Source organism: Varanus komodoensis, unplaced genomic scaffold (genome assembly GCF_004798865.1).
Source record: "Varanus komodoensis strain SLA01 unplaced genomic scaffold, ASM479886v1 scaffold8, whole genome shotgun sequence".
Lineage (NCBI taxonomy): Eukaryota > Metazoa > Chordata > Lepidosauria > Squamata > Varanidae > Varanus > Varanus komodoensis.
The window spans coordinates 15,011,945-15,025,138 of NW_025336481.1; the positions used below are offsets into that span (position 1 = coordinate 15,011,945).

A 13,194-nucleotide genomic window follows, 5' to 3' on the forward strand; every position below is an offset into this window, starting at 1 on the left:
CTTGTGCCTTTAACAGTGGCATGCCTGAGCAAAAAGCCTCACACCCTTTCCCATCGAGGAGGCACACTGATGGGAACAATTGCACATACTAAGTTTCTTCTCTTATGCAACACTTATAGACAGAGGAGCCAGAGTATGGAGATAAATTGGCATCCTGGAACATTTTAAGAAAGCAGATGTGCTTTAAGAGCCTTCCTTTGATACACATAATGTTAAAACAAGTTTTGCAGTTAAGGCATGCATACCTTAAGAGTTATTCTTCATCCACTTCTGCTACAAACTGTGAGTGATGTTCTGGTGACTTGCTGTGTGTTTTGCTTAGATGAAGTTTTACTGCATGTTTGCTCACAAAAGTCCGAGAGCACAACTTACATTTGAACTTAGAGTCTGTGTCCTCTTCTCCAGCTATTGTTTCAGGAGACCTTTGAACTGAAATTCTGGAGATTTCTTGCTCTACCTTGGTTTGCTGCTCCACGGCCAGCTTGTTCATGTCTTTCATTTGGAAACCTAGATGGGATTCTAAATGGCTGATGTATGTCGAGGGGGTTCTAAACTGAGATGCGCAGTCACTGCAATAAAAGATGGGATGCCCTTTATCCATGTTTTTCAAAAACTTTGTCCCTCCAGTTTTTCTGAGTTGGTACTTGACATTGGCCAGCCAATGGCTGATGGTGGTCATGGACAGTCCGGTAAATTTGGAAATTTGCATGCGTTCTTGCGGGCCCAGGTCTGACAATAAATATTTACCTTCAGAAGTTTGGAAGAGACTGGAAGCAAACTGAGCTTGCAAAATAAGGAGATGCTGAGGATTCCAGTTGGACTGCCTGCCCTTTCTTTTGTGCAAGGTAGAGACTTCTGTTGAGACATCTTCAAAACGTCGGACATCCATTTCCAGTTTCATGGATGGTATTCTGGAGGAGGCTGCAGGTTTTGGTGTTGTAGCTTTGGGAAGAACTTTGACCATGTCTGCAATGTCAGACAGCGCATGTTTCTGAGGTGGGGAAGTGCAAGATTGCGCTTGAACAGACTCTGCTTTCTTGCTTTTTGACTTGGTCAGGTCTATTGGCTGGTCATTGCTTTCAAACACATAATGCCTGGATGTAACACCTGCAGGTTTTGTGGGTGTTGGCGTGGGAGATAAAACTGGCTTCTCCATCATATTTAAATTAGGTTTCTGGAACATAGAGACTGAACTTGAACTGGGACTGGAGTTTGACTGAGGTCTCAAAGGCTCGTTTGCTTTGCCCAAGTGGTTGTTCAACACAGACTGCAGGGCGCTCAGTGGGTTCAAACAAGGCAGTTCTGAGGAGTGGTTAGTTGCAGTGCATCCATTGCTGAGAGATAATGTTGCAGACTCCTTTGTTTTCACTTTTTCTTTCTCCTCCTCTTCTCTTGCCTTATTTTCTTCTTTTAAAGGGCTTGGCTCTGACTTTTTGGGCTCTACATACACCTCGACCTGAGAGGGAGATTCTCCTTCACTTTGACAGGTAGGAACAGCATCAGCTTTGTTGACCTCTTTAGCATAGTCCTTCTGCACTTCCTTTTTGGTCTCTCCTTCCTTCTTCACTTGAGTGCACTGGGCCATGTTAGTTGAGATAGGAACCAAAGGCATGACTTTCCACTTTGGAGCAATAGGCCTCAACTTATTTGCAACAGTTGGCCGAACTTGCAGAACTTGAGACCCCACTGGTAAGGAGGGTTTTGCTCCTTCTGAGAGTTGATATGCTGCATGGATACTAGGGTATGCACTCCAGCTGGGTGCTCCGTTTTGCGCTTTATTGATGGCTGTGGTGACAGTGTTTTCCAAAGACTTCAAAATGTCTCCACCACCTTTGGAAGCATCTTCTAAATCTTCCTCCCTCAGATACTGGTATTTCATTGTAGGATCTAGTGGTTTTTGAAGAGCTTCTTCATAGTCTTCATTCTTTACTGCTTTCTCATCTTTGTTCACTTCCTCAGCTTTATTTTGCTTACCTTCTTTCTTCAGTTCTGAAGAAGGAGCTGCAGAATCAGTTGATGTATTACTAGAAGGTTTTGAATGTTGGCTGTCCGTGGCTGGAGCCTCAGAAAGTGACTGCATTTTCTCAACAGCCAGAGGATCCAAAACAAGTTGCTTTCCTTTCTTGGAAGCTGAGCTGGTGACCTTCAGAAAGTGACCTGTGACCATCATGTGTGTGGTGAGTTGCTGCAGGGTGTCATGCGAGCTCCCGCACTCCATGCACTTGAGGATCTGTGATTTGCATGCTTCAAATTGCCACGTGTAGCTGGCGCCATTCTGGTAACCATAACGATTGTTCGAGGACAACTGCAGATTGGCATTTTTCTGGGAGGAAAAGGTGTCAGCAAATGACCCGGTGGTTGAATCGGGTGAGCAAGGCCTGTTGATGTCGAACACACGTTTCTTTGCTGGAGTTACCATTTTAGAAGAAATGGTAGGCACCGGCTCCTTCAAAGGCACTTTTTGGTAGTGTTTTGTTTTTATCATATGAACGCTTAGGTCTTGAAGAGAATCGAAGGAGTCACCACAAAACATACATTTCAGAACTTTCTGGGCATCTTCTTTATCCATGTCCTGAAAGGCCCTTTTTCGGGGCTTGGAGTAGCTGGTAGGCCTGTGCTTGTCTTTTTTATGGTTGTCATCTTGGTAATGACCACTCTCATTCATATGGACAGTCAGCTCTACCAAGGTATCATAGGCAGCACTGCATTGCCTGCACCGAAACCTACTAGCACCTGTGAAGACAGTTCCGCACATTTTGCTGCTTTGCCGGTAAAGCTGGACTGAGCTGAAAAGGTTTGGTTTGGAAACCGGCCGAGCTGGCAGGCTCTGTTGCAGGCTTTTGGTCAATGCATCCTGATGCCAATCAAAGTCACTTTTGCTTGCTCCGTTTCTGTTGTCACATCCCCTCTTATCGGAGTTGGACAGCTTGAGCCCTAGCCCCAAACCTGTCCAATAAGAGTCTGAAAGGATATTGGCATAGACAGCTGTCATTTTATCCATGCAACTGTGTGCTTCGCTTGGAAGTTTGGTGTGGACATTGGCTTTGGAGTCCTGTGTGTCTCTCGAGGAGAGGCCCTTCAGGTCCGCCACCTGGTCACTCGCATCACTCAGCAGTGATTCATTTTCCACATCCTGATTGGAGATATGACTTACTGGAGAATTCTGGTAGCTAAAGCTGCCCTTTGCATCATGGCGCGCATCATGCTCTTCGTCAGTGCCGGGGTCGTTGCTACCCTGAAGACGGGCTGTTGAACTGCTCTCATCATCATCATCTTCTTCCTCTTTTATGTCTTCTTCGTCTTTTAGGTCGTCCTCTTGGGCATAACCTGAAAGAGGAGTAGGGATATATGAAAGATGGACCTAAATAAGAACATTGTACATTTGTTTAGCTAATTTTGGCATTTGCTTTCCCTACTGGATTTCATTTTAACCTTCTGCTTTATAGACCGTTAGCACAAGACTTGAAAAAGCCGGAGAGGCTTGCCGGGTTTTATTGGCAGATGGTCATAATTCTTCCTAACTTCTAGAGGTTTTGAGTTAATAATTCTCCTGTTGCAATAGTAAAGTCCTAACTATCCCTTAATAAAACAGTTAGAGATTAATACATGAGATTATTTGAAGTCCCATTAAAATGATGTGATCAAATGGGTATTAGCCCACTCAGGAAAATAACAATGGGTCATGAAATAAAGGATATAGCTCTATTTTTACTTTGCTTTTAAGGGTGATTTTTTCAGGTACTACAATATTATGCCATTTGATTAGACTGATTAAACATTTCAGGATGTACAGAAATAAGGTATAAGGGAAATTCTGATTGTTTCCTGCAGGAGAAATTCTATTGATATTTTTGGTGCTATATGCCCATACACAGAGCAGTCTTCCTGAACCTGGTGCCCCCAGATGCTTTTGACTTCAACGCTCGTGATTCCAAGCCAGCATCGTCAATGGTCAGGAATTGAGGAGTTGAAGTCCAAAACAACTGGGGAATGCTGATGCAGAAACACATGAAATACACAATCCATTAATCTAAGTGGCCATCAATCCTCAATGGAATACTTTAAAAACATTCTTAAATTGCCAAACTAGAAGAGCATTTTATGTTTGTTGGTAGAGATTCTTACATTCTCTGCTTTGAACATTTTATCTTGCTTAATAATTCTTCCAAAAGTCCATCAAAAACACATGAGACATATTTTAAATACAGGTACTCTGACATTTCTGCAAGGAGAGCATAATGTCTGAAATTATTAGTTCACATCATAAAAACACACAGCTTCTATCTTTCAGAAGTTTTGGTTATACAAATGGTCAGCAGATGCACAGTATTTAAATAAATGACCGTGCTTGTATGTAGAACCACACTGAGACAGAGAATCTGGGCAGACACAAAATTTATTCAGCTGGATATGTTACATGTGAATCTGCCTCACCGTGATTGGATTCCCGATAACCCACTCCCAAAGGTTGCCTATGGGATGAGTGTGGGTTGTTATTGAACTGTAGGTTGTTGCTGAAATGTTGGTTGGTGTATCTGAACCCAGCTAAGATGAACCATGCTTAAGAAGCCACAGTTCAGAACTCCCAAACAAGCCATTTTGTGAATGGGCAGGCCATTTTGTGAGACCACCTGTGACACTCTGAATGTGCCCACTAACTCAGCAAAGCTGGTACTCTGCAGGTCTAAAATTAGGCTGTAAATCTGGCCATAGCTGAGCACAAATATTCATTTTCTAGAGGGCAAGCTGGAGCTAAAAGGCAAGCCACTTTCCCAAGAATCTATGTCGGAAGCAGAAGTAGGATCTGAGCCCAAAAACACAAAATGATTATTTTGAACCCAAATAGAGATGGTGCTGAAGGGCAGCACTGTATTTTACAGTATGCTAGTTTAACATAAATCTTTTAACATGCTATGTAGCACAGCTCCCATGCTAAGGTTGCTCACAAAACCTAGAGCCCATGTGGTCCTGGCAGAACACATGTTTCACAATCGTAGCCACCACTGTCGCCTAACCTCAGCCACAATGGGAGCTTTTCCTAATCTGCTGTCAGTTTTTTGCTGATGGTGCAGTTAGGAATGGTTAAAATCCCCCTCTTCACCCTGTACCTGTAATTAAATAAAAGACGCCACCATGATCACAGGTGATGCAGTTATCATGGTGTTTAATTAGGCCCTTAGGTCCTGCTGCATGTAACGTATGTGTTCTACCATGAAACTTTATTTTTGCCTTTTGAGTGTTTGTTAAAGCAACTCTACCCACTTCTCAATACAGGTTATGATAGCAAGTAAAACCCTAAATATGGACAAAATAAAATAACAGAAGCACCCAGTTAGAATTGCAAGCAGCATCAAGCCCAACAAATGTGTGTGAATTATTTTTTACACTCAGCAGCCAAAAACCATCAGACTTAGTAGTGGGCAAGCAGATAAAGGGAGCAGGTCTCATGCTTCCACAGTCATGATCAAGAAGTCCCTGGTTTTGATCACAGTCTACATCATCTTGCAAGGTGATGCTCTTTAGAGCCAGACTTCCTATTATAATCTCTGTGTCTGCACTAGTTTGTAGGGAAGCAGGTGGACACTACTGACTCAAGACATTTAAATGCTTGAATAAGGGCTTGAATTCCCATACCAGCTATGGCAGACATAGCGGTCATTTGGGTACCAACACTCCCTTGAGGAAACAGGTGGCTTTACACTGCTGCACAGCAGTGCCAGCTCTCCTGCTGGTTTTTCAGATCTGAAAGATGCCTAAAATCCTTGATTGACCAATTCTTCATTCAAGCTGTGTTGAAGGTTTTGGACTTCATAGAAAAACCAAAAAACTAAAGAAGCCAAGGTCAGCCTTGGGCTTATGAATTCCTCTCTCCTCATTCCTCCGTATGTTTCAAAGTTTCAAAGAGGAGTTTGGAAGCATTTAGTTATCCACAGCTTGTTTTGTAAACTGAACTCAGCAAACTGTGCTTCACCTGATCTATGTTTCATTTGAAACAACCAGCTTTGAACTATGGGCTATGAAGCTGGCTTGTTTCAAACTATAGTTAAGGGAATGTACAATTAAGAGTTTAAACATAAGGATAAACTGTGATCGGATATAAAATAACGGGGGAAGCTACAGATCTTGCCCCCACATTGAATGAAGAGAGCTCAAGGCTCACTCCTGCAAGAACAACCCAGTTGTGGGGAGGAGGCAAAGTATCTCCAGATATTTTAAAATTATCCAGAAATTAACAGACGCTTGCTCCTGGGGAGGAAAGCTATGGCAAATCTAGACAGCATACTAAAAAGCAGAGACGTCACCCTGCCAACAAAAGTGTGTCTAGTCAAGGCTATGGTTTTCCCAGTTGCAATGTATGGCTGTGAAAGCTGGACCATAAGGAAGGCTGAGTGCCAGAGAAGTGAGGCCTTTGGATTGTGGTGCTGGAGGAGACTCCTGCGAGCCCCTTGGATCGCAAGGCGATCAAACTGGTCAGTACTAGAGGAGATCAACCCTGACTGCTCTTTAGAAGGCCAGATCCTGAAGATGAAACTGAAATACTTCGGCCACCTAATGAGAAGGAAGGACTCCCTGGAGAAGAGCCCAATGCTGGGGACAATAGATGGCAAAAGAAGAAGGGGACGGCAGAGGATGAGGTGACTAGATGGAGTCACTGAAGCAGTCGGCATGAGCTTAAGTGGACTCTGGGAGATGGTAGAGGACAGGAAGGCCTGGGGGAATGTTGTCCATGGGGTCGCGATGGGTCAGACACAACTTCATGACTAACAACAACGAAGTTCATAATGAAGTCTGAATGAAACTAGTATGAATAAGGGCAATCCTTCTTTTCTCTTGTTGTTGTCTTCCCTTCCTGATAGTCTTTGTCCTCTTCAGTGGACCAGCTGATAGGAAAAAATGTAACAGCCAGGTAAAATCCTTCCCCCGCAATGCAGATAAAATTTCCTGCTTAATTAGGCTTTGACATGTTTACTGTAACCTTAACTGAAGAGGAGCTCATGCTGAGATGTCCTTTTGATTTTTTTATTTATTTGAGATGGCCTGTTCCTTGGTACTGAACACAAACATGATCTAAAGAAATAGGGAAGGTAACAGATTGGAAAGCACTCTCACAAATCTACCCAACCATCTACTATCTACTCAAGTCCATTTGAATCATGGCGAAAGATGCCGATAACCCTTTAAAAAAAGTGGGCGAGGAGAAGCATTCCATTTACTATCATATATTTAAAAGCACTCTTCTCCCTAGATCATTCATTTGCTTTGGGCATTTTATGCCAGACAGCTAAAGTCCTTTAAAATGCAGACAGTCAGGGTGTTTAATGAATGCGCATGGTGTCCTCTCTGTGATTTTCTTAAGAAGGTTTCAGCATATGTAAATCTTCATATAAATTGAAACGCAGGAGATTAATTCATGGGAATACTTGATTAGCAGAAGAGATTTTGAAAGAGCCACATGGATTTTTTAAATATAAAAATCTACATATGGTTACAACCTTTAAGTAAAAAATTACGACCATTCTCTGCAATTAGTTTATTGCACAAAAATGTCTTTATCAAGCACAGGCAAGTTGGATGTGCAAAGATATTTCCCCATATTTGGATGTGTGAAAGTACTGACACATTCCAGATGTTTTCCACTACAACTCCCATACACCCCAGCCACTGGCTTCAATACTGCTGTGTTTCATCAGAAAGGGGAGGAAAGCCCAGTGCCGTGTGTGTGTGGACATGTTCTTCAAGTCAGTAAATGATGCCATTGGAGCACACATTACATTTGCTACAGTCCCTTCAATGGCAACTGGTTCCACTTGATCCATAATGCTTAGAGGAAGCTTTTTCATAATGTTGGGAATGTGCGTGCCCTGTCTAAGATGGATTCCCAGGGCTTTGTCTATGGAAGGGATCTACATTCATTTCAGGCAAAACTCCGTGGCAGAAACAAGGAAGTTCTAGGGATCGTAAAAGGCAACAGGAGACAAGGAAGGTCAAATAAGAGATGGATTGAATCCATAGAGAACACCTCAGCCTTGAACTTAGGAGGGCTGAGCAGGGCTGTCAGGGGCAGGACATTTTGGAGGGCACTCATTCATGGAGTGCCATAAATTGGAAGTGACTCGATGGATGTATCAACAAGAACAGTTCACATTTGAAAAGGTGCCCTGGGCATCTCCACCAATTGGCTACTGTAGAGAGGTAGGCACAAGTCACTGGAGATTCCCTACTTGCCTATGTTGGTACGTATGCTACTCATTCAGGATACTTCTTTGCTCTCACTCTCTGCTTCTGTCCCTCCCCTCTTGGGCTCCCTTTCACTTCACTTTCTGATTCTACTTCTTTCCTTACCTGCTGCCTCCCACCACCGACTGTCTCTGTTTCTGCATATGTTTCCCATGGCTGGATGGAGAAGAACAAGGAAAGGTCACCCACTGCTAAAGGTCCTGCTAGTCCCAGGGCATTTGGTGGGGGTGGGTTTGATCTCCCTTCAGCTCCCCTATTGTCTACAGGTCAGTGACCAGGCCACAGCCTGAGCTTGCAGATGCCATGGCGCCCATGGGTGGCCCCGCACCTAGGCATGCCATCCCTGGTCCAAAGGCCATCGAACCATCTTCATGTACAACAGGGGTGCCGAAACTCAAGCCCAGAAAACCAAATCTGGCCCTCCAGAAGTTCTAGTCCAGCCCTTTGGCATGAACTGGAAGTGTAGTGCTCACTAGCAGAGTCTGAATATTGTCATGTAACTTTGTTCTTATTGGTTGAGCAGGTGTGAGTTTGGCAAAATCAAAACACTTCATTTGACTTGGGAAATACTTTGTATGGAATTACTTCCAAATTATAATAGGCATGACCTAATTTTTCCTTCTTGGCTTTTAAAACTTTAATTTATCTATTAGATTTCCTGCCTACAAATGCTCCCCACTCCACACACACACTCTCTCTTTCCACATATCACAGTATTTGTTAAAATGCATGCATTTCTCCTTCCCTCTCTCCCCAATGTCTCCCCACAGCTCTGGAAATTTTAGTTTTGGCCAAGGAGAAGGACAGTGAATGATTATCCTCCAGAAAAACACCACTAATCCACACAAAGTCCATGCATGCCATCTGTATTTTTTCATTCATACTTCCCAATTTCCCTTAAAACAACACGGCTATGAAAACAATCTCACAGTGCTTGGATGTGATCTTGTTTCCTTTGGTTCTGACAGGAATATCTTTTGTTTTTCTATTTTTGGCATAAGACTGTTTTCTTTCTTTAAAATATTTCATGCAGATAATGGATAATGACCACTTCTCATCGCTTTCTCTTGAAGATGTCTAACTACATTAGCAAACCAAAGGCAAATCCTAACCTGGCTTATTGTTTTAGTTCATGGTTGCAGATTTATCATGTTCTCCTATTGAGTCTTTGCTTTGTTTTGAAAGAGTAGAGAAAAGATAAGCGAGACCTGGTAGGAAAAGCCATTCTTAACTCTATGGTGGCTACTGTCCTGCATTCATTTACCCAGAGGAAGGCCCCTCTGGGCTGCGGGGTCCTGTCCTTGTACCATCCCATCCGTTTCATTATGGTTTGTGTCAAACTCCTGTGAACTTCCCACTGAAATTAATGAAGCTGCATCCCAGCTTTTTTCATGGTTTTGAGCTCTGCTGATCCCCTCATGATGGACCAAAGTATTGTAAATGAATAAACAATTTACAGATTTTGACCTCCAAATCAGGGATGGGGGATAAGTGGCCTCCAGAAGTTATACCACCCCAACCAATGGCTTTACATTTCCCATGAGTTATAGGCCAATAACATGTTGAGGGCTGCGCTGCTGAACCAGTTAGCCAGAAGAGAGAGGGAATGTTATATATGATTGCAATAGGATTGCAATATCCAGGGATCTTTGCTGGTGCCTGCAAAGATGCTCGACCCCTCCCAGCAACATATTTTTTTCCATTTTTTTAGACACATTTGGTGTATTCAAGTAAGAAAACCATAAATCTGCATCCACTGTTGTCAGATGGTATGGAATATCGGGGTATCCCTACTGGAGTACAAGCATTCATTTCACAACATAAGCATTTAAAATATTAAAAACATAGCGACAAATGATAAAAATCAAAAAAAGAACCTGCTTTGTAATTAATTCAAATGAACTGTGAAGCTTTTTTGAAATAGGGCATTTTCTGAAAAAAAGTTTTACATGTGTTGTTGCTGTTAGTCGTGAAGTCATGTCCGACCCATTGCGACCCCATGGACAACATTCCTCCAGGCCTTCCTGTCCTCCACCATCCCCCAGAGTCCACTTAAGCTCACACCAACTGCTTTGGTGACTCCATCTAGCCACCTCATTCTCTGCCATCCTCTTCTTCTTTTGCCATCTTTTGTTCCCAGCATTAGGCTCTTCTCCAGGGAGTCCTTCCTTCTCATTAGGTGGAAGTGGCCCTAACTGTGTTGGAACACTGGCATGAGTGCAACCCATCACCTTCCTCAACTTGGGGCCTGCCAGATGTGCCCGACCATTGCAGTCTGGCACATCTGGAAGGCATGAGCTTGAGAAGGCTACTATAGCTCATTGAGGCCCAAGTACCCAGTTGGAAAAGTGTTGGATGCTTCAGGCCTATGCTGTCCATGCATCGCTCCATTGAGAGCTCTGGGGAAAACTGATGTAGCAAAAAACCCACAACCCTACTTATGAGATTCAAGGCCCAGTCCCAAGGCCCACAGTTCTCTCAGCTAAGAGCCAGAGTGATTGTAGCTATTAGAGTGTTAGGATGGGATCCTGGAATTCCAGGTTCCAGTCCTTACTCAGCCATGAAACTCACTGAGTAAGTTTCATGGCTGAGTTACTTTGACCTGGTCCTTGACTCTCAGCCTAATTTACTTCAGGGGGCTGCTGTGGATAAAATGCAGAGGAGGAGAAACATTAGAGCTGGTTGGATCACTTGCAAGGCCAAAAGGAAGAAATAGTTATGAATTGCCCAGAGAGCTTCCACTAATGAATTATATAGAAATGTAATGAATTAATTGTGCAGACGATTCTATGAAATGCAGCTTGCTCCCCCATGGGATTTGTATAAAGATATCGGGTGTGGGGCCAGCAGTGTTGCCCCCTCTTTGTCATTTTGACAAAGTTTTGACCTATAAAGCCCTAAATGACTTGGGACCAGGATACCTGAAGGAACGTCTCCTTCCTTATATGCCCTCATGCCTCTTAAGATCAATGGGAGAAGCCTACTCTGGGAACCCTCTCTAAGAGAGGTACAAAGGTCATCAATACTCCAGTTGCGGGTGCATCAGAGTTGTACAGAGTGGTAGTAATACCTCTCTCAATCTAGAAGCCACACTTCTGGCTATGCAACCAAGGGTAGCGTTCGCCCTCTTGACCACCGCATCACACTGCTGACTCATGTTTAGCCTGCAGACAACCAGCACCCCGAGGTCCCTTTCACAAGTGCTGCTCTCCAGCCACTTGTCCCCTAACCTGTACTTATGACACCCATTCCTATGCCCCAAGTGCAAGACCTTGCACTTATCCACATTAAATGCCATCCTGTTGTCCCCTGCCCACTTCCATAGTCTGTCTAGATCCTTCAAAGTCTCCAGCTTCATGGCTGTGCTAATTGTATTCATCTTGGGTCTTTTTCCTTTGTTGAAATTAGCCCAAGTCTTATTCTTGCCTTGGATTTTGTTAAAATCCATTTTTCTGTGTTTCACAAATTGTCAGGCACCTTTTATTAAATGTCCACTCATCAATGGCATTGGAGTAGGTGGGCAGGAGGTTGTCTGGTTGGTTGGTTTGGTTTGGTGTTTTTGTTGTTTACAAGTTCCCTGTACCTGCACTAGTTCAGATCCCAACCCATGGGAAAATGGTGCAAAAAGCGGCAAACAAAAACCCAGTTGGTATGTCTGTGGAGTCCACATGACTCAAAAAAAGCTGATCCACCATGGAATGCACAAACAAGATTTAGCTAAATCTGTTGTGGATTTTTTCAGCATTGCTACTTGGAAGTAAACTTGAGTGGATTCAGCCAGACACACTTCTGGTTTGACACCTTTATGCATCCAACCAGAGTATTTACACATAAACAGAAACGAACCCTCCATATAGCTATCAGCATTAGGGCAATTTCACTCAGTAACTTTGCCCCCTCCACATACAGCCTTTTATCATTCTCCCCTTCTGTCAGTACTAAGTGTCTCAGGAAAGTACTATTTGTCCAAGAATCACCTAATAAATGCAGGCTGCTGCACAGATCAATTAGTATGTTTAATGTTACTAATAGTGAGAATCAGTGTGTCACAGTGGTTAGGCTGTTGGCCTGTGTTGCTGGAGAGCTGAGTTTATTTATTCGATTACATTTTCATATTGCTCAATTGTTGATGCTCTCTGGGCAGCTCAAAGCTATTTAAAGCAATTTAACACTTAGATTGCAGTTGAAAATGTAAATAGTTAAAACAGTATAAAAGTGGGAACTAGCATAAAACCTAATTGCGGCATGAGGATTCAAAATACAATACAGAGTTTATACGGTGTGAAACTAAAATTCCGGGGAAAATAAGGTCTTTACCTGATGCTTAAAAGAGTATGAGGCGAGCTTCCCTGTGTTCTATAGTTAGGGTGCCATGACGGAAAAGGCCTGCTTTCTAGCTGCCACCCTCCTAACTTAGCTTAGCAGGGATACGTTCAGAAGGGCTGCAGATGATCTGAGGGTATGGACAGGCCCACATGGGGGCAGGCAATCCTTCAGGTAATCTGGCCCCAAGTCAGTTAATACCTGCACTCTGGGCATGGAGTGCCAGTGCAGATGGTAGAGTACTGGTCAAATATGATCCCATTGATCAATTCCCATTGATCAATATGCAACTGGAGCATTGTGTTCAGTTCTGGGCTCAACATTACAGGAAGGATATAGCCAGGTTAGAGTCAGTGCAGCGTAGGGCCACAAGGTTGGTGGCCAGTTTGCAGGGGATGCCATATGAGGTGAGACTGAGGGAACTGGTTCTCTTCAGCCTGGAGAAGAGAAAACTCAGCGGGGATATGTTGGCGACATACAGGTATGTGAGGGGGTGTCACACGGAGGTGGGTGGAGACCTGTACTCCCCTGCAGAGGAGGGCAGGACATGCCCCAGTAGAGCCAAGCTCGGGGAACCAAGGTTCAGTTTGGATGCCAAGAAGTACTTCCTGACAGTTAGAACCCCGAGGGTAT

The 13,194-nt window shown here is 43.6% G+C and overlaps 1 protein-coding gene across 1 annotated transcript in view; it reads right to left on the reverse strand.

Annotated features, from left to right (window-relative positions):
* Positions 1 to 253: 253 nt before the first annotated feature.
* Positions 254 to 13,194, reverse strand: part of TSHZ2 (teashirt zinc finger homeobox 2) — a 243,471-nt gene continuing 230,530 nt past the window's right edge. Inside the window, exon 2 of the mRNA XM_044455558.1 lies at positions 254 to 3,327. Within this exon, the coding sequence (XP_044311493.1) occupies positions 254 to 3,327 (3,074 nt within the window). The remainder of the gene's footprint in view (positions 3,328 to 13,194) is intronic.